Source organism: Xiphophorus maculatus, chromosome 6 (assembly GCF_002775205.1).
Source record: "Xiphophorus maculatus strain JP 163 A chromosome 6, X_maculatus-5.0-male, whole genome shotgun sequence".
Taxonomy (NCBI): Eukaryota; Metazoa; Chordata; class Actinopteri; order Cyprinodontiformes; family Poeciliidae; genus Xiphophorus; species Xiphophorus maculatus.
The window spans coordinates 14726733-14748594 of NC_036448.1; the positions used below are offsets into that span (position 1 = coordinate 14726733).

The following is a 21862-nucleotide window of genomic DNA, read 5'->3' on the forward strand; positions in this document are numbered from 1 at the left end:
CATATCAAGGTCATGAATGTCCTCGAAGGGCCAGTTGTGGCAAAATGTATTGATAAAACTCATTAGCAAAACATTAAAATATTGATAAACAGCTGTCTGCATTCAATGAGTACTTCTTAAAATCAAATAATGTTGAACATCTTTTCATACTGATGTAATTTGGCAGTGTACAGACAAAAACTAATTTTATTTGATAGATAAAATAATATTTAGGGACATTACTGTTGTTTTGAAGGTTCCTGTGTGTCCCTCTAAAGGGACATATAAAAAACTATGATGAGTCATATTTGGCCTCCAGGCCTTAAGTTTGACCTATGAGCATTGAAACATATAAACATATCTTTTGTGAATTTTTGCCATTTTGACTAAAGGTAATCTTTTTAGTCTGTCTGCTTTTCAAAGACAATGTGTGTGTGGTCATTGGTTTCAGGATGTAACTGCTGTTTGCTTTGTCTTTGTACTTGATCCACCTCCTGATGTTCTCCTTCAAGGATTTGTGACAGAGAAGTACTAATAGCCGCTTCAGCAGCAGCATATTGTGCCTAATTGGTGCTCATAAAGTAAAGAAACCAGGACCAGATACATCCGATACTCACTTCCTCAGCAGGAACTTGTTAATGGTCTTTTGCTTCCTCATGCACTCCACAATGTGTCGATTCAGGTACACAAACAGAGCTCCCCCAAACCCACAAGCAATGCTGCAAACAGAAAGACATGACTGGTTTCCTAAAGCAGAAATAACCACAGACTTCAGTTAAGTCAATTATTGTTGGACACTCTCTCACGGGAGGACATTATTCCAATTTCCTGATTTTAGGAACATTTTAGCTTTCCAACTAATGTGGTACAGGTTGATCCAGATCCATTATTCTCAGTTTCTTTTATGCCACATTCCTTGAATAAAAATCAACCTTCAAATTCTAAGCCGCAAAATGGCCTCTGTAGGAAAGCAAAGCTCGATAAAATTCAAAATATTCTCTGAAATTGAATACTGTTTAATGCAGAGTCACTCCCGAGAAACACACCCACCCGAGGATGGCGAACGCCGGCAGCTCCTGAAGGTCGAAAGGGAAATCCAGACGGAAGCGTGTCTTAAAGAGAGCAGTGATGGTCTCTGGGGAAAAGAAGATTGTTCTCACTCTACTGCAGACAGCATGCAGCCATGAATGACAATCTGTCAGCTTGACTTTTGTATTAAGATGACTGAATGACAAAATGCATATAAAAGCCATTGTTTGTGCAACATATCTGCTCTACGGCACAGGTGAAGTCACACAAATATTCAGACATTTGTAAGCAAAGTAATACTTAAGTCTCTTGTACCTTCTTCCTGGTTCGAGACAGTCAGCAATCTGAATACGAAAGCACTGAAGGTGGCAGCAAAGAAGCCCCTCCAGTAGTTCCTGACTGCAAAAAACGTTGACGTGACTTCGATACTGAACAGCACACCTGCAACGCACAAATATACACTGAGAAAATCGCACATTTTAGCACAGAGAAATGACTACAGGGCCTTGCAAAAGTATTCAAACTCCTACAGATATTAAATTTTGCCATGTTAAAACTACAAACCTTTATTTTTTTTCTATTGGGGTTTTATGTGATAAAAAACACAAGGTAGTAAATACGTAGTTTGGAAGTCAGAGTAAAATAAGACTTCTTTTTTTTAAAAATAAATAAATAAAATTAGGAAAAGTATGAAGTGCATTTGAACTGAACTGCTGCATAATTTGGTTCTACAAAGTGTTGACATGGGGAGGCTGAGTATAATTGTGTACAATTTTTAAAACTGTCCTTTTCCTATCACTTCTCAAATCATCATCCTGATCATTTTACTTTTTACTCAAATTATTAATATTTTTGTGCAAAATAACAATGACAATGATACTACAACCCCTGGCAAAAAGTATGGAATCACCAGTCTTGGATGAGCACTCATTCAGACATTTCATGCTGTAAACCAAACTCAGATCAAAAACATGATACAATATTAAGGTCGTTCCAAAGTGCAACTTGTTGGCCTTCAGGAACACTCAAAGAAATGAAGAGAAAACATTGTGGAAGTCAGTGAATGATACTTTAATTGACCAAACACAGGGAAATAAATATGGAATCACTCAATTCTGAGGAAAAAAGTATGGAATCATGAAAAACGCATAAACAAAAGACCATTCAAAATACATCACTAGTATTTAGTTGCACCACCTTTGGCTTTTATAACAGCTTTCAGTCTGTGAGGCATGGACTTGATGAGTGACAAACAGTATTCTGCATCAATTTGGTGCCAACTCTCTTTGATAGCAGTTGCCAGATCAGCTTTGCTGGTTGGACCCTTCTTGTGGACCATTTTTTTCAATCTCCACCACAGGTTTTCAATTGGGTTGAGATCTGGACTATTTGCAGGCCATGACATCGACTGAATGTGTCTTTCTTCAAGGAATGCCTTCACTGTTTTTGCCCGATGGCACGATGCATTGTCATCTTGGAAAATTATTTCATCATCACCAAACATCTGTTCAATTGAAGGGATGAGAAAACTGTCCAAAATGTCAATGTAAACTTGTGCATTGATAGAAGAATTAACCACAGTCATCTCCCCAGTGCCTTTGCCTGACATGCAGCCCCATATCATCAAGGACTGTGGAAATTTGGTTGTTTTCTTCAGGCAGGCCTCTTCATAAATCTCACTGGAACGGCACCAAACAAAAGTTCCAGCATCATCACCTTGTCCAATGCAGATTCTTGACTCATCACTGAAGACAACTTTCATCCAGTCATCCACAGTCCATGATTGCCTCTCCTTAGCCCATTGGAGTCTCGTTCTTTTATGTTTAGGTGTCAATGCTGGTTTTCGTTTAGCTTTCCTGTATTGAAATCCCATCTCCTTTAGGCGATTTCTTACGGTTCGGTCACATACATTGACTCCAACTTCCTCCCATTTATGCTTCATCTGTTTAGTTGTACTTTTTCGGTTTTCAAGACAAATGGCCTTAAGTTGTTTGTCTTGACGCTTTGATGTCTTTCTTGGTCTACCAGTACGCTTGGCTTTAACAACCATTCCATGCTGTTTGTATTTGGTCCATATCTTGGATACAGCTGACTGTGAACAGCCCACATCTTTAGCAACCATGCGTGAAGGGTTACCTTCCTCAAGAAGTTTCACAATCCTCTCTTTTGTTTCAAGGGACATTTCTCTTGTTGGAGCCATGGTTCTCACCACTCCACTTCGTCCAGCAGCCCTCCAAGGTGTCATGACTGCAGGTGTTTTGAACTGCACACTAACGGGCACATCTAATCTGGGGCAGGTGTCCATTTAGGGAAAGGAAATAGACTGGGTGTGTCCTTTTTTTTCTACCTCCAATTTGAGTGATTCCACACTTTTTTCCTCAGAATTGAGTGATTCCATATTTATTTCCCTGTGCTTGGTCAATAAAAGTATCATTCACTGACTCCCACAATAGTTTCTCTTCATTTCTTTGAGTGTTCCTGAAAGCCAACAAGTTGCACTTTGGAACGACCTTAATATTGTATCATGTTTTTGATCTGAGTTTGTTTTACAGCATGAAATGTCTGAATGAGTGCTCATCCAAGACTGGTGAGTCCATACTTTTTGCCAGGGGTTGTAGAGGGGTGTTGCAGACACCAACAAATTCAGAAAAAGGGCATTACTCCAGTAACTGATAAAACATTTTTGTTCATACATAAAACACCAATAAAATTGAAGTCAGTAGATTAAAGAAAGCAATTAAAAGTGAGAAGGTACAAGTGTTACAAATACTTTCGCAAGGCACTACAGCTTGATAAATCACCCTCATGAATCCAAAATGTTTCAATCATGTGGTGCAAGTATTTACATTTCCTTATTCCTTAGCTGTTCATTCAGCTAATACAACAAAACATTTGTCTATCTAATCAATTACCAAACAATAAACAACCAATTTCAGGTTGTTTAAATTCTAACTGGTTATTAGATAAATGCTGTAAATCTCCCAGTAGTTATACGGTACAAACTGTTCTGATGTCACTATGAGTTCATTTCAGATCTGTAAATGAATGAGACAACGCGTCAATCATGTCCCAAAAAAACCCAACAAGCTCCGTCTGTCTTTCTCTGTCTGGAACCATCAGCTCTAACAAAACAGCTATCAAGAGGTTTTGATTAAAATAATTCAGCTTTGTGGTAATGGAACATGCTGACAAAAAAAGTGTTATTTCAATTGATCGTGCAGTTTTACGTATTTCAAGATAAATAAACATCATATTAATTTAAATAAATCAAAAGAGACCTTAGCCAGATAAAGTAATTTCCAATATTTAAAATCAGTTTTAGAAATGATGTCAGAGGACGGCTCCTGAACTTCTGTCGTGGCTTAGAAAAAAATCAAAGTTCAAACATTTCCCTGAGTGGGCGAGTCCATCTGTTTCTGAAAACACTCCGTCGAAAGAAGAGCAGCTGCTGAAACCAAACATGATTCATCACTTTAACATTTTATCCACCAGATTTTTCAAGTTTAGAAAGTCTTGACATTAATCAAAGAGTGGGCGAAGTGTGCATTTTGACCTAGAAGTAAGAAGAAAGTTCAAGGTCCATCAACAAATAAAAACACAACAAATGACCCAGATGATAAATCTCTAAACTGACTTTTATGTTGCTGTGATGTTTTTACTCATCATGTCCTTTTCTGGTTGAAATGTTGATCTTACCACTTTGTCTTTCACCATTTACCTTTTTATAGCTTTCATCAACATGTCTAACAAAGTAAACAAGCTCATGACACTTTGAAACAAAATCCACTTTAGAGCCATTTAGGCTTTAATGTGGATTTAGTCGACTAAGAATCAAACATTTTCAACCAGTCAGAAATAGGAAATCAGGACCTTCTGTGTAAAATGTGATCCTTTCAAAATTCTACAGACGGAAAACCAGATATGCAACCCATCTGTGAATTGTCTGCACCCAGTCAGTCCAGTTCACACTTTGCAGGGATGTTGAAGTTTATCCCTGCAGTTATTGTGTGGATGTGTCCACACAGGACAGAAAACACAGGGACACACTGGTAAGATGATTGTGCACACACACACACACACACACACACGCACATTGCAGCTCAAACTATAATGGACATTTAGCTTCAAATATATTTCTTTTGATTCTTTATTTAAACCAGAACACCCTATAATCTGAGCATGGATGAAATGTGAAACAACTTTCTGCAAGGACCCATACAACTTCAGACCATTTTTGTTTTGGATAAACTCATTAGAAGTTGAATATTTTTCTTTCAAAGAAGCCTTTACAATGACTAGGAAAAAGCGGGAAATAGCGTTTGATTTTATTTCAAACTTTCTGAAGTAATACCGAAATAAAATAACTTCAGAGGTTACATTGTTAGCTTTTTTAGTTTTTCACTTTTCCTTTGAAAACTTTCTATACAGTATTTACAGTATATTTTTAAGCTAATCTGCTGACTAATATGATGACAAAAAAAAACCACATTCCGATTTTTACTTTTAATATTTATGTAAAATTATGTAAATGTATTAAAAATTATTTATGAAGGCATCATAATTGGTTAAAATGACTTGTTTCTATTTTTTTCAAAATAATGTTTTTTTTCAAGTGTAATTTGTGTATATTTTTGTGCCAAGTGTAAAATAAACTCATTACAATATATATTGTTTTCAACACACACACACACCCCTGCACACACAAGTAGAAACACATAAAAAAAGAACAAATTTTGAAACAGCTGGGTCTAGACCATTGCAGTAACATCTACAAATTCAACTTCAAGCACATCTGTTTGTATCTCTATAATATAATATGATATAATAAATCATGTAAAAAATACTTCAGTCTTTTCCTTAAAAACTAACTAACTAACTAACTAACTAACTAACTAACTAACTAACTAACTAACTAACTAACTAACTAACTAACTAACTAACTAACTAACTAACTAACTAGTATTTTATAGGCATACATTCCTTGCTGACTCCCATTTGTTTGTTTGCAGTTCTTTTGTCTCCTTCTGAACTGGGCTTTACATTGTGGCCTGGAGGAGAGTAAGCACCTGAAAATCTAAGTGCACTCTTCAGTGTGGAGAGGAGAGCATCAGTAAGCCAGTGGGTTGAGGTACCCTGGGATCTCTGGGCTGTTGTTGAGTCTAAAAAGTTTGTAGGTATTGTAATTCACTGTTAGCTGGGAGCTGGAGGTCCAAACAGAACCATTCTGTCTGTCATATTGAGCTTTTTTCAATGCAACCCATAAAATGAGATTAAAACACAATAGCTAAATTGAATTTCCTTGTAGAGCGACTAAACACCTGGCATTCTACACTCAGATATCCAGGAGGAGCTCTGAGGGGGCTCAGCACATAAATAATAGCTTTTCTTTGCAGCTTTTCTGGGCAGACTGATAGCTTGCAGGGCAGAGTCAGTCATCGCTGGAGTGGTTACATGTGTCACCGGAGCTTGGAACGCCGGGAGGAGCTGGAAAGCCTCTCAGGAGGGAAGGACGTCGGGAACACCCTGCTTAGCCTGTTGCCACCAAGACCAAACCTCGGATGAGTGGAGGAAAATGGATGGACGGATGAATGGATGGACAGATGGAACTCCTGGTTGAGTTGACAAGGGATGTCCCACAAGGAACAATGGGAAACATAAATATACAGTACATGTAAGCTTGCATGGCAGTCAGGCTGATAGTTGTGGAGATACAGGATTCTGCACTGACTGAAAGAATTACAACAATATGCTGGCCTAGCTTACAACTCCTACAACTAAAAGGGCAAAACAGTCTCTTCATCCAGTTAGCTTTTGCAATTAACTACCATTTCTGGATCAAGTTCAGTCAGATGCCACAGCGGCTGAGTCTTACCTCCAATAGGTGCAGCAAAACAGCAGCCAACACCCACAGCACAGGCAGCCGACAGCATCTCCGTGTTCCTCAGCTCATTCTGATTAAAGAAAGATATGCACATATACAAAAACAAACAGAGCAACGAATTCAAGACATTCAAACCTGCAGATCCAAGTCAGTGCATGCGTGCATGCAAATGCCACAAAACAGTGAAATTTAACTCAAGAAACACAAAACACTCAAAAGTATCAAGTGTCAAACTTCTGAAATCTGCTCATTTTGAGTTGTTTCTAGAAGTGTAGGTGTACAGGAGGTCCATTGAAAACACAGAATTGAGTTTTAAAAATGGCATTATGAAATGTTTGGACCAAAGTAAAGGCGACACATATTGATGACGCCTCTCTGTGACTGATCACTGGACAGAATCACACACAGCAAAAACGAATGGGAAGACATCAATTTGCCCCAGTTTCTGAAACGGACAACATGGACCATCGATGTTGACGGAATCGGAAACGGAGAAACTGTTTGACTTGTGTGTTCATACCTTGCTTCCCTCAAAGGGCTCTTCCTTCAGCAGTACGAACAAAACAAAGGTGCAGATGTGACTTTCTTATTCACTAAATCAAACAAGGAGTGAATGTACATCAGCAGGCTTATTGTTCATTCAACATTTCCCTGACTGATGTGGAATACTGTCCATGTAGCTGAAACAATCTGAATCTTTTATAACTGCGTTGTCTGTTTTTTTTTTTCTTTTTCCCCTTTGGGCATCTCAGCTGTGTATCTTCCTCCATACTGTCAAGGCTGTGTGCAGCGAGGAGAATCCCAGCCAAGGATCCAGTGCAGAAAAAAGACTGAGGCCCCGGTTGAGCTTTCATGTGCATGGAGGTGAGAGTGTGTCCTGGGGAATGGCAGAAGGTCGAAGAAGCATCATATACTTTTTCACAGAATAATAGTTTCTGTTTCTTTTCTTCTGTCATAAACAAAACATTTATTTTTTTTTTTAAAAAAGAAATATGACCTGCAGGTTTGTTTTTCTTTATCTGCTGAGAAAATTCTGAACTATCCTGTTTTTCTATGCCAACTGAAGGGCTCTGCGTCTGTGACATGAAATCCCAAATTTGAAGTTTTATTGATCAAATAAATGAGTTTCCTGGATATTGGGCATTTCTCTTCCTTTGCTGTTTTATAATTTTCAGTTTGGATTGCTTCATACCTAAAATAATGCCATCTGCTGTGGGACTTTCCATATCAACCACGCATCAATTAAAATTTGACTTCGGGATGCTTTTTACCTGATCTAATAACCATTAATTTAACGTAATTTTCTGCAAAAACATGTAAATAGTCTCCAGTTACCTCTTGAAATGGCATGCTTTTGTAAACTGAATCAAGCTCTCTATGGTTCAACTGAAAAAAGTAAATCACATCTGAAAGGAGAAAAAATATTTTCAAAAATTACAAAGTCAAGAATAACATTTTGTTCGACTTCATCCACCTTCACAAAAAAATCAGTTTCCACCTGAAGAAAGGTAACCCCACAGCATGATGCTTCTGTCAACATACATTTTTATTCAATTAATTATATGAAGCTTGTTTCTGAGGTGAAGTGTTCCGTTTAAAAATAGCTTTTAAGCAAGTGTCAATCCAAATTAAAACACATTTCTTTTCAATAAGTTTTAACTCTACCTAACCAGGACATCTGGATGTTTGTTTTGCTGCATTTATTGGCTAATTTGATAGCTTTTATTGTTTAGTTGTTGAACTTTTACTATGTAAAACCCTGGTCAGCTATGCTACTATGCTATATAAATAACTTGACTTGACTAAAATTTCTGTTCATCTGGTTCCACTTAAAAAAAAGTGCAAAAAAAATGACCAAATTACATCTGTTTTAAAGGGATTAAGTACATTGGGTGACAATACGTGTGGCACCTGTAATGTTGTGAAATAACATTTCTTGATGCATAACAGAAAACTTGTTAAACATTACCCACAGAATTCATAATCCAGAGAGCATCTCCAACTGTGCTATCTTTATTTTCCTCACTGAGAAAGTGAATAAAGTTTTAGTTTTTTTTTTTTTTTAATTTACAGTGTAAAATGTCTGTAGTGCTCACCATGTAAATCCCTCCGAAAACCGCCGCCATGAATTTGCTCAGGAGAGCAGCACATAGACTGGCCACGTGAACGAAGGGTCCCTGTGAGGGAGGGTGAAGACAAATGTCACCAAACAAGATACTAATGAAAGCAATACAACTGTGAGAGCGGAATGATGCATTTACCTCCTGCGGGAAAATCATTAAAACCCCTTTAGACAAACAAACCCTACTCAGAATGACATGCTGCTATGTGGAGTGACGAAGAAAAGGGTCCTCTACCTCTTTCCCCAGAGGCATTCCGCTTCCCAGAGCGCAGGTCAGACCGATGACTTTAGCCACAAAGGTCTTAAAAGTCAGATACTCCTTGAGAACAACTCCTCTTAGTATTGTTTTCATCTCAGGAATGCCTGAACCTGAGGTGGGAAGAGAGAAAGAGAAAGAGAGAAAGAAATGCCAGGTGGGATGATGGAGTGCAGAGAAAATACGAGTTGAAAGAAAGCAATTACAGAGAGGAGGGATAAGATGAAGAAATGAAGAGCACAGGAATGGGAGGGAGGGGAGCTGATTGATATTCATACAGTTTTGTGTATGCACATCTCATCAGCGGTACATTTTATGACTGTCCTGCCTGTAGTGACTCGCAGGACATGTCCTTGGAGCCCTCACTGTGCACTTCAGAGCCAATCACATTAGTCAAACACAGAAAAAAACAACTGTGAATTAGAGAGATGAATACATGTTTGGGCATAAATGGTATCTGTCTTACCAACAGCCTGAGGCGCTAGTATCTGAGTGAATCCTGCAGAGAAAGTGATGAGCACCACTGGGTAGGAGACCCAGGCAATGTACTGCAGAAGCATGTTGCTGTCCAGACCACCATGCATCCATTTCTGTGCTGCACAGACACACACAAAAGTCACTTCATCTTATGAAACAGCAGAAAACTAGGCAACAGCATCTCTGTTTCTCAGTTTCACGTTTTTCTCTATCTCTATTAACTGCATGACTTTGATGTTTTCTTCACAAAACACACACACGCCCACGCCTGCACGCATACGCCTACACACCCCCACACACACAAGGAAGGAAAAGCCAGATTAGGCTGAAACTAAATAAAAACAGAAAGTCATTAAAGGTCTAGAACAAGTTTATGTTAATCTAATGTGCATGTTATTAAGAGTTTAAAGTTAAGAATAAAATTGTTTACCTTTTTATGGAGTGAGCCTTAAAAAGTTCAGTTTTATGATAATTTTACTGTTCTTCACTGCACTACCATTTATTTTTTGAAAGCAGTCTTGACACATACATTACTGGAGACCCAAAGGTGTGAGACATGTGGCTATTTAAGACGAGTTTTAACAAAAATTAAAAAGCTTGTAAAAAAGTAAACAGCAAATCTGAAGTAAATACGTTTTAAAAATGTCTGAAAAATGTCACAAACAATCTCAATAGTAACAAGTCAACAAGCAGCAAAACCTGATTTTGGAACGAACACAGTTGTGAACAGGAAACTGACCAGTGTCACCATGACTGAATTTATTATGAGGACTGACATCTCCAGATTGAATGCTTAATACATAATGGCAGGGCCCAGGAGAACAGCGCATCATTCAGACATCAAACTCATCTCCTCTTCTGGCTCTATGTATCTTTCCTACCTTCTTGGCAAAAGGCGATGGCGTAGTCCATGACCCAGCTGACCAGAGCCATGAGCAGCCCCAGCAAAATGAGGAAGATCCAGTCCTCTCCCACCCGTGAGATCAGGAACTTCTGGCAGCGAGATGCACACACTGATGACACCAAACAAGAAAGAGAGAGGGAATGTAAAAATAAATCACTGCCCAAATTACCTCAGCAGAGTTTGCTATTGGGATAAGATTCAGAAAACAGGGAGTCCCTGGTATGTAAATGAAATGGGCGAACACAGAGCTGCTCTTTTACACAGGCAAAAAAGTACTGGACAAGCCATCATTTTTCTCATTTTAATTATTTCTAATAATTCTACTCACACGGCATTTGCAGCAAATGTTGATAACAACCAAATTAATCTACACATTAAAATAAGTAAAGAGAAATAGTCAATAAGTAGTGAACTATTGAAAAAAGGATGTACAAAAAGGCATAGAAACCCAAAAAATCTGCTAAAATCTGTCAGTATTTAGAAATCTTTACTGCCACTGTCTGTTCATCAGTGTCACCTGTTTTAATAATATCTGCTCATTTTTAAAGTTTGTCACTTTTAAACTAATTGTAGGTGTGAATTGTTTTTGACAACTGGTGTGAATTTAAAGTGAATAGAAGTGCTTAAACTCAGAAAAATGTTGGCATATTTAGTACCTTTTTATACCCGCTGTTTATAGGTGTAAAAAAACCAGAAAAAAAACAGAGGAAAACAAACCAAGCTAATAAATTCCCAAAAGGCTGTGAAACCTAACACTTTTCTTTTCTTTTTTTCTCTTTCTTACAGTTTCATGTTGTGAAATCCTGGATACTCACTATCCGGTTTTCTGTGAATAAGCTGGTGTGCTTAGAGGCTGAAAGTGTGAATATGGATTTAGTCTCTTTTATTAACTACACATTAACAAAAATTATTTGCTAAAATTAAGGCATCAACAGGACCAAAACCTCCATGAAACAAAACTGTCCAACATGATCTTTAAATATGTTTACAGTTCTCAAGTAAAGTGAAGAAACTAAATTCAGATTTGAAATTTGTGTAAAATATTTTATACTATAATTCACATTCTGTGAAAATAAATAACCCAGTAAAATTTAAGACCAATTCTCTTAGATCAGCTTATCATTCAGCTAAAAATAAAGATCACGAGACAAAGCGCTTAATGAACGATAGAGCATCATTTAATCTATTTCAAAATGTGGCAATAAAAGCTAGGTCATAGTTATAAACTTTACTACAATACAATCTATAAATCTGAGCTAGGTCAACTAAAAGAAGCATCACTGGACTCATTTCCTCACTCTGGTCTGTTAAACAGCCAAAGCCTGGAATTCACTTCAGTATCCAGAGCATTCATCGATGTGGTCATCCCTAGAGAAGATAAAAATGTGCCACTAACTCACAGAAAGATCCATATTTCCTAAAACCGCTTCAGTCGAAATACCTTGAACTTTTCTCTTTAGCTAATATGTCCTGTTTTACTTTTGCTAAGTAGAGAGCTGACGACATAAAACACAGAAGAAAGTATGAACAACACATGTGTGGATCAGAATAAGACAGATAAAGTAGCTATCTAACAGATGCATTAAATATGCATCAAGTTGTCAATGTGAGTTCTATAACTTCCTCAGAAATAATTTTATTACACATAAAATCTATAAATATTATACGCCAGTATATGCCAATTTAATGTTGCTAAATTAATATTTCATTGTCAAAATGTGTTTTTTAGGAGAGGAAGGGGAAAGAAATTGTGACAATCTGATAGAAACAAAGTCCTCCTCACAGATCCACTTTTAAAATGGTTCTTTGTCAAAATGGTGGTTGAATAAATCGTATCACCCTGAATGTTTAGAGGTTTATGCTGCACAATGTCATGCAATTTTCAGTTCAGTTCAGTACGATTCAGTTCAACTTAATTTTATAACCTCAGTACACACCACGAGTCTTCTCAAGGAACTTTACTGTCTAAAACAGGCTAATTGGACTAAATTAGTGTGTATTTAAATGTTTGCCTTTGAAGACAGTCATCAAAAATTACCTTCAAAATCATTCTCTCATTACGCTAGAATTTAGCAAATAGAAAAAATGCTGGTAATCCAAACTGACCTAAAACAGTAAAGGTTTATTCTGATTTCACATCAGACAATGTGAGAAAAAAAAGCATACATGTCTTTTTATATAGTGTTTGTAAACTTCTGGTTTCAAGTGTATCTAAATCATCCAATGAGAGTCTCTGCAAAAGTTAATGTTGATGTTCATGACGCTCTGCATCCGACCTTGGCCCATTCACAGCCTGCTAACAACTATGAGCAAACAGTCGGTCTCAAAATAGTTTCTATCTAATTTTGAATCTGTTGCAAGAATTTAAAAAGTTTGTCCTCAGACACGCTTAACAAGGCTGGAACTATTTTAAAAAGAGCAATGAAAAACATATCTAGTTGTAGAAAAAATGTGGAACACCATGCGTCCTTTTTCTTCCACTCCACAGTTGTGCACCAGTTTGTGATCAAATGAATGAAATACCCCCAATGTTTGGAGATGTACCTAAGAGAATTTGTAACAAATGCTCACCTCACCAGCAAATCTCTTTAAAATGTTCAGAAAACAAAAAGTGTCTGAAGGACATTAAAAAAAAAGAAGCAAACATTTCAGCCCCCTTTTGGTGTATGCAGCAGTCAGAACACAATGGAGGTTGTTAAATCTCTGAGGGAAAAAAAACACAACTGTGTGTTTGACATGCCAAGTTGCCCAGCAGTCAGGCCACCTGCTGAATGGACAGCTGCCAACAGAGAATGCACAAGCAAGCAGAGTAAACATGCAAACACTCTTAATCAGCTAGACCAGCAGACATAGACAAACCAAACACTAACCTAATGGGTAAAAAGATAAAGGATTATCGTCATAGTCTGCTGTCATGTTTTCAGAGTTAAACATTAATTTCATTTTGGGAAAGCTGCAGAGATTTCCAAAAATGTTTTTATTCTCTCATATGGTTCTTGGCACAACGCTGTAAATGGAAACCATCAAGCAAAACTATAAATCACCTTACACCACCTTAAACATACATGATCTGTCCTCAACCGAATGTATAAAAGAGGATTGAAATTGTAAAAAAAAAAAAAAATAGAAATTGGCAAGAATTTCCCCACTTAATTAAAAAAATAAAATAAAAATCCTCCCTCCAGTCCTCATAAAAATAGTTGTTCACAGCGTCTGGCACCTGCAAAGCCTCATGCTTCCGTGTTCATGTTGGCTCGCTCTCATATCCGCAGACTCATGGCATTCGCAGATGTCTTCTACCCCTAATAAAGATAGTCTGCATAGCCAGAAAAAAACGTTAATCTTCCCCTGCCCTGCACTGCATGAACAGACACCGACATTGGAATAATAAAGAATTAAACTTATTTTGGATTCTTACAGCGTAAGAGGCACTGCATGTACTGTGAAACATAATACACCTGTACAAAAACTTGAGTTTTGAGTCACATCAGCCATAAATAACTAAAAAAATTCCCTTTGTGAGTCAAAATAAATTCAACGAGGTGCGTGGTTTTAGCTCTCTGACAGGCCTGTAGCTGTGTGTGTAGGCCGCCTCGTTCAGAAGCCGCAGCCACTGATCTGAAACGAGGCTCTTACACTTGAAGTCCATCACCCACAGAGATGCCGCTCCCACACAGATGCATGAGAGGAGAACACTGAAACGCCCACTTCCTCTAAACCAGAAGGAAGCCTCTCCGTGTGCATTACCTAAGAAGACAGTGGCTGGGCAGTCTCTCCGAAGATGGATCTAAAAATACAAACACCACTTGATCTATGGGCGCACACGGCAGACAGAGAGCGCACACAAATCAGCGGCTGCTGATCCGGGAATGGAGGTTTCAAGAGGTCGGCTTCACAGAGAACAAGAGAGGTTGGGCTGATATAGTGTAGTTTGCACTCCTGGTGCAATCAATCACACTTTAATCAGACCACTAAAGTCACAGGGGATGGAAGCATAAATTGATCCTGGAGATTAGTGGACTTGGTTTAGTCATAAACACCTTTTTTCTACTTAGACAAGTTTTACTGAATCTCGCAAAGTTCAAACAGAAAACAATTAAACTCTAACTAATTTCCCTTGAGTTCAGGGACAGAAGGGGAAGACATGGACGCATTTCCTAAAACTGCAGTTCCCTACATCCCTTACGACGTCAAACATGAAACATGCACATTTCCCATGAGTACATCATGGGAATCTCTAATACATTAAAACTAAAAGCTTTGTGTTATTTAAACACCACAAGGTTAACAATATCTCTATTGCCATCTTCAAGCTTTACCATAAACTGTCAAATTTCTGCCTTTTTTTGGTTTAACAGGGAAAAACGTTAAAAACGTCAAAACTGAGTTAAGCAAAGGTTGTGTAGTTTTAGATAAACAAACATTAACAATAAGTTTTAACAACAATATCACCAGTCCGGTTGGTAGGTTGATCTTAAAAGCAACTTGTATTTATTTTTAAATCAATGAAATGTCAAAGCAACATAGTAATTTGTAAAGATTGGAAAGTGCTACAGAAAGCATCTTTTCATGTTGCTTTCTATGTGTGTATGTGAAACTAGATCCAAAGATTTTTCCAAACAGACGAAAATACTGCAGATAAAGTCTGTGCACTTTTTATTTTAGTATGCAGTGGCTGTAACCCGGTAAGTCCCCAAGGACTTTGATATTTGAGATTCCTCTCTCATATAGCATATTTTTCTATAGTCAAGGAACTGTGGCGGTGCTGTACTGCATAAAATAGGAAGCATCCTTTGTAGTTCACAATCAATTATGTCTACGTTTAGCAAGATACACTGTAGGCAAAATGAATCCACAAACGGTCAATTTTAAACTGTCTTATTTTATGTTCATAAAACATCAATAGATTCACAGTGAATCCTTCTAAGTAAGCTACCTGCAAAATAATGCATTTATTCAGACGGTATACTGAAACTTAAGGTGGTCAACATATGTAGCCTAAAATAATGCAAATAAGGAGAGTTACTACTCCTACCTATGAACTAAAGTCTATAAAGGGTTTCTTTGGGGAGAAAAAACAACTATATCTTTGTCACAGGCCCTCCTGTTGTCTCCTGCCACTCTGTTACTGTTGAATCCATCAGTCTGAAGTGGAGCTCTCTCTGGCAGTGCCACTCCCTTATCTGCCTTCAGCTGGGAACACGAGAGAAAAAAATAATCTGACAGTTCAGATCAGAGTTCAACTCACAAAAGCAAAAACACATACAGTAAAGCAAGTATCTCCCCACACAAACATGGCCTGACAAATACACTGTGGGCCACTGGCAGCCAGCAGAGGGTGCACACATTGAGGCAGCCCTTGTTAGCTGCAGGTTGTTGCTCAGATCAGTCACTTTTAATCTTGCTCACATCCACCCCTGCTCCCAGGTGTCAGGTAGCTGCGCCGCTGTAACTTCAAGGAGCCAGTGTTTTCACGCTGCTTGCATGTCTACTGGAGCTCTGCAATCTGCCATAAAAGGCTGTTTCACACACACTGCACAGCCAGCGCTGCGCTGGACTGACCTTCAGGAGGGTTTTCCCTATGTCAGGTCTGAGGCTTGTTGAATGACCATCACTTACCCTGGCACTTTGCACAGGGATCTTTCTCGTACTCCAGCAGGTCTGCGGTGCGGCTTCGAACGCTGGTGTTCCTCCTCAGGCCACTGCCGTCCCGCACACCTCCATCTCGCAGCCGGGCCGCCTCCTCCTTGGCATACACCCCCAGCTCCTGGGTGTAGCGCCCATACATCTGTATTTACGTAATGCAGAGAAAAATGAACACCTTAGTGCAGGTAATAGAGGTGGGAGCCAAATATGACTCAGCAGGGTTTGTATTTAAAAACTGACATCTCACAGCGGGACAGCAGGCTTACATAAACACTGAGAAACTTAAGCCCAAACTGAGGCTAAATAATAGAGAGGGTGAGGAAAGTTATACAATTGAAAAGTTGTTGAATTCATATTTAGACTGCATTGTTCAACAGCAAGCTTAAAAAAAGTGACAGTCAGGATTTTCTTTCAATATACGCAAGTACATTGGAAACACTAGCTATCCTGAATCAAAATATGGTGAAAACTATATCAGGTTTCTTGTCTTTCTGCAGACAGTGAAGAAAAAACAGTGATGGGTGATTAAAAAATGGCAGTCTGCAATTCTCTATACAAACTTAAAGATTCATTCTATAACCAGGAATTTTTTTTCTTTTTTGAATATTCAGTGTTCCTGTGTTTTACTAGATTAACATTGAGTTTAAGAAGCACTGTTTCAAGGAACTGCATCACATCTGTGTTGCATGAAGTAGAACAGCATCTGGAAACTGTGAGCAGGTATTCCACCCCAGAGCGACTGGATCATTGAATTAAAGTAGAAAAAAAACATAATTTTATATATGTATATTAATAATTATAAAAACACCTACAACAACAACAACAACAAAAATTCAATAGAATTTGTATTCAATACAAGTCAAAACAATATATAAATACGTAGGTTTCATATTTCATTTATTATTTAGCATTTTTGTATTACATAAAATGATATGAATTAATTTATATGTCAGACTTATCCTTTAAAATCAGTGGTCATACACAACAATCCTGTAGACACAAAGTATTGTGATGTCGACCAGCTAAGTTGCTGTTCAGATTAATGTCAGGGCTGTATGTTGAGGCAAAGTGTCTTTACATAATTCTTAGTGGACTATAGTTTAGGAAATATGAAATATATTAATAAAAGTTTAATACTTATATATGACTTGATGCATGATGAATTTAAATTTTATTTGATAACTTTTACAACAAATAATCTCTGTATTCAATAACTTAATGACATATTTAAATAATTTTTAAATCAATGTTTTATACGTTCATTCACATTTTCTTTATTTGCTCACATATATACATTTTATTTAAACTTTTTTTAAAAATGTATTGCATTGCAGGATTTCTAGCCCATCTTAACACAGAAGCAAATTCCCTCAACGCAAAGTCTAATTGGCACATTCATCTCAAAAGAAAATCCACAGAGTTTTCGCTCCTCAGTCATGAAATGAGTTCCCAGACAACAAGCTCTACCTGTCACATTCTCGCTCATTAACTCTACAGGCCTGTCACACATTAACTCCCGATGAGAGGCGGAGCTCCGAGCAAGACGGCACCAGGATCAGCTGTGTACAAAAGCTGTGACGGAACAGTGTGTCCTACATCTCCAGTTTTGTTTAAGGTACACCATGATGGAACTGTTCAAGTGTCTGCTTGGTGTTGTTTTGGTTTGTGGCGTTTCTGCCCAGCAGTACTGGATGCAGTCACCACTGCCACAGAAACACCTGCTCTTGCCTACTTTCCAGAAGCCTCAGCAGCAGTCAAATGTGCCCCCACCTGCTGCTCCATTTCATAAATGTGTCCTGGAAGAGGCTGAGAAGATCCAGTGTGGGACTCCAGGGATCACTGTTGATCAGTGTCAAGACATTAACTGCTGTTTTGATGGGCACCTGTGCTACTATGGGAAAGCGGGTATGTATATGTCAACAACTTCACTTTTTTTTTTCTCCTATCTTAATTTTTGTGATATAAACCCCCATGTATTGCACTTTTTCTTGCCCAGTAACTGTACAGTGTACCAGGGATGGCCAGTTTGTGGTGGTTGTGGCCAGAGAAGCCACTCGGCCACCCCTGGATGTCAACTCGGTCAGCTTGCTTGAGCCAAATGAAGCTTTCTGTGGACCAGTTGATGGCACCTCTGCCTTTGCCATCTTTCAGTTTCCTGTGACTGCATGTGGAACAACGCTTAAGGTAGTTTTTGTGGTCCCCAATTTAAAAACTGCCATTAATCCCTTGTAAACAGTCTAACTGAATATCAAAGCATGGACTGGTATTTGCTGTTTAGTTGTGGAGTACTGTTGCCAACTACAGAGAGGTTTAAACAGACTGGATGGTATGACTCAAGCTTTAATGTATTACAATTTACAGCAGAATGATGAAGGTTATGTGGTATATGAGAACCATATGGTGTCTTCGTATGAGGTGGGCATTGGACCCAAAGGCTCAATCACCAGGGACAGCCATTTTGAGTAAGTTCACTTTTCTTCAATTACACCCCCAAAGCATGAGGTCAGCTGGTAGTAATGTGTATGCAAGTCAATTATTGGTTACTGCTGCTTGCATGAACTTTGCCAAGGACTTGTCCTAAACTGAAAATTGTTTTAGACTTGCACTAGTTGCATGACATGTTTACTAGCACATTTAAATGTGGTCTACAGTAAATTTTAGGATAAAATTGACATGTGAAGCCTCTAACTATATTCTGAGAGCATGTCAATTTGTTGGCCTTTTGAATTGTCTTGTAAGATGCAAACACTTTAACAGAACATGAAGGCTCATCTTCCTGCAGATTGCTGTTCCAGTGTCTGTACTCGGGCACAACTGTGGAGGCTCTTGTCATGGAAGTGAACCCTGTTCCTCCGCCACTGTCTGTTGCTGCTGCAGGACCCCTGAGAGTGGAGCTCAGACTGGGCAATGGCCAGTGTATTTCCAAAGGATGTCTTAATGGTATGTGACTTTAAATTCACCACACAAAGTTCGGCAAGGTAAACCTAATCAAACTGATATGATTGCAGATGTGGCGGCATATAGTTCCTTCTACAGATCTTCTGACTACCCGATCTCTAAAGTTCTGAGAGAACCAGTTTATGTTGAGGTCCGTCTCGTGGGGAGATCTGACCCAAACATTGTCCTGAACCTGGAACACTGCTGGGCCACTTCAACCCCAAACCCTCAAAGTGTACCACAGTGGGACCTTCTAGTGGATGGGTATGAAAGTGTTCACGTCAGCAATTGGCCTCATGCTAATTGTACTTACAAAGTATGCTTTGCTTGTATGCAGCTGTCCCTACCATGATGACAGGTATCACACCACAGTGATTCCTCTGGATGGCTCTTCTGGCCTCAAGTATCCAACTCACTACAAACGTTTCATCAGCCGGATGTTCACCTTTGTGAATTCTGATGCCTACACTCCTCAGAAAGCTACGGTACCTGTGTCTGCTTTCATGGCTAAATGGCATCACCATACCTGCTTATCAAAGTTTTGACTGTGTGCTCCCTACTTCCAGGTGTTTATTCACTGTGCAACAGCTGTATGCTATCCAAGCAGCGAAAACTCCTGCGAACAGCAATGCCACCGGCAAAGTGAGTATCCTCTGAATTTTAGCTGCTGGGTGATGTTGTAGAAGTGTGATGGGAACCTAGTTCAATTTACAGGTTCTGCACATAATGGAGGTCTTAAAACTAAAACCTTGTAATTTCCAAACCAGAAGTAACAAATTTTTGGGATGACTTAAATGCCCTTTGAGTTGGGGATGCTAACTTGACAAATTTTGTCAGCAGAATTGGGCACATTGCAGGACAGAGGAAAGGCTGCTTTGCTTTAAAGAAGGACTTGGTGATTTCTTATGGGGAAAATTGGCTTTGTGGCCTCTTTAAAAAAATAAAATAAAACTGCAGCTTGAACTCCAGTCTTATAAATACAGTTGCTGATCTGGCAGCTGCAACAGTCATAGTCTAAAAGTCAAATGTTGCAGAAATCTCAACATTTGCTCTTGCAGGAAGAGCCGTAGTGGAGAAGGTCCCCTCCAGCCAGAGGCTCCTGGTGTCAAGTGGTAAAGTGATCCTGTTTGAAAAGCCCACATCTTATCAGAAGCAATGATCCATATGAACTGTTTTAATAAAGCTGGCTGAAAGTCATTGATTGCTTCTGCATTTTTAATTCCTGAATTGTTCTTTGACTCAAAGTGGGCTGCTATGGTCATGTACACATTTGCTCCCAATCACTAGCACTGGGATGACTCCCTATAAATCCAGAAAGCCACCATCGAGTCTGCCAAAAGCAAAAATTCATTATACAAAGTTGCATTAGTTGCTACCTGTTAATGTCACACAAGATTTCTAAGGTAGAACTTCAAATGCCAAGTGAGGAAACTTTCTAACCTGCCAAGGAACTCGTAGGCAGCTTAATCTAGGGACTCCACTGAATTCAACATGTACCCACAGGAGTAAGGGGGGGATCTGGCTCCTCTGACTCTTGTAACCTTCTGTTTTTACTGCTGTGCTCCACCTCCCTTTGTTTTCCCTGCCTCATTGAGATGGGCATCACGACTCCACCAGCCTAACTCTCCCTGCTTCCATGAACAGAGGTGCAGGAGGAGAAAGCAGAGCAGCAAAGGATATCAGGATACTGATTGCCTTCCTCTTGCAACTCCTGTCCTGCTGGAAGGTATTGAGGTAACGACGCCTTGTCTCAAGTTCACAATCTCTGAAGCCTGCCACAAGATGTGAATAACAGATTGAGTGGACAAGTCAAGACTTCGGTTATAGATGAGCTTTATCTTAAAGTCAGATCTATGCATTTTTCTATTATTCGTATGAAAATCATTAACCCTTTACCTAAGCTAAAATTAATCACTCCAGGGCAGAGATGTAGTGCTGTCACAGGGTTTTAAGACATTTCCATTTGCTTGTGTTCACATGTTGCAGTTGAAATCAGACTTTTATACACATGGTACGCTAAACAGTTTTTGCCTCACTGCCTGATATTAAGTGTTTCTATTTAATGTCTCAGATCAAAATTATACCATATATTTTAGTCGCATCAAAAGAAGTTGGTGCTTTTGAGGTTACTCTATTTTTGAAGAACTTTGGAAAGCCAAGATGATGTCATGGCTTTGTAACATCTGAGCTAAATTGCCTTAAATGTAATTTAAGGCAGAACCTATGTGTTAATAAATGAACCAAACTTTGGTTCATCTTCAGTTTCTGGATGCCTCAAGGTTCCATGTTAATCTGTTCAAACACAGATATAATGTCAGAGAGGTAAAGGCCAGAATATTTAAACCACTAGTTTCAACTTTAAAATCTAATGTTATGATTCCTATGGTTATTGAGTTTACATAAAGCTCAAATGAAAATCTGAACACAGTTTAAGGGGATAAAAATTTCCTTTTGTAATGTGAACAGTGAGAATAATTGCCATGAAGTGCTTTAAGCTGCTATGTTCACGCACTAAGTTGCCTTTGGCTAGAATATCGAATGTGTTCACATTTTATTAGCAAAAATGCCAAAGAAACAGAGTTTGACAGGAATAAATACACTAAAGCAGTTATTCACAAAAAGATAGTTTTA

The 21862-nt window shown here is 38.6% G+C and overlaps 2 protein-coding genes across 8 annotated transcripts in view; one reads left to right on the forward strand and one right to left on the reverse strand.

Moving 5' to 3' along the window:
- Positions 1 to 21862, reverse strand: part of LOC102220493 (chloride channel protein 2-like) — a 74605-nt gene that overhangs the window by 15763 nt on the left and 36980 nt on the right. For 5 of the 7 annotated variants that reach the window (XM_023335123.1, XM_023335121.1, XM_023335118.1 and 2 more), the window contains exons 2-11: positions 16268 to 16436; positions 10626 to 10757; positions 9734 to 9862; positions 9247 to 9380; positions 8986 to 9066; positions 7410 to 7439; positions 6881 to 6959; positions 1324 to 1449; positions 1030 to 1114; positions 597 to 698 (exon numbers count right to left, since the gene is read on the reverse strand). In XM_023335123.1, the coding sequence (XP_023190891.1) occupies positions 597 to 698; positions 1030 to 1114; positions 1324 to 1449; positions 6881 to 6959; positions 7410 to 7439; positions 8986 to 9066; positions 9247 to 9380; positions 9734 to 9862; positions 10626 to 10757; positions 16268 to 16436 (1067 nt within the window). The remainder of the gene's footprint in view (positions 1 to 596; positions 699 to 1029; positions 1115 to 1323; positions 1450 to 6880; positions 6960 to 7409; positions 7440 to 8985; positions 9067 to 9246; positions 9381 to 9733; positions 9863 to 10625; positions 10758 to 16267; positions 16437 to 21862) is intronic. The other 2 variants (XM_023335122.1, XM_023335119.1) reach the window with 1 other exon arrangement.
- On the forward strand, positions 17899 to 20428 carry LOC102220755 (zona pellucida sperm-binding protein 4-like). The gene is made up of 8 exons (XM_014472435.2): positions 17899 to 18199; positions 18291 to 18478; positions 18656 to 18756; positions 19077 to 19234; positions 19303 to 19495; positions 19569 to 19716; positions 19798 to 19873; positions 20290 to 20428. Exons 1-8 carry the CDS (start codon positions 17917 to 17919, stop codon positions 20388 to 20390), a joined length of 1248 nt encoding a protein of 415 aa, XP_014327921.1. The 5' UTR covers positions 17899 to 17916; the 3' UTR covers positions 20391 to 20428.

Excerpts from the sequence above, each read along its gene's own strand:
- LOC102220755 (XM_014472435.2), top strand. The coding sequence starts at position 17,917 with ATGATGGAACTGTTCAAGTGTCTGCTTGGTGTTGTTTTGGTTTGTGGC. Across the intron at positions 18,757-19,076 it reads ACCAGGGACAGCCATTTTGA|ATTGCTGTTCCAGTGTCTGT; the intron begins GTAAGTTCACTT and ends ATCTTCCTGCAG. Across the intron at positions 19,235-19,302 it reads TTCCAAAGGATGTCTTAATG|ATGTGGCGGCATATAGTTCC; the intron begins GTATGTGACTTT and ends ATATGATTGCAG.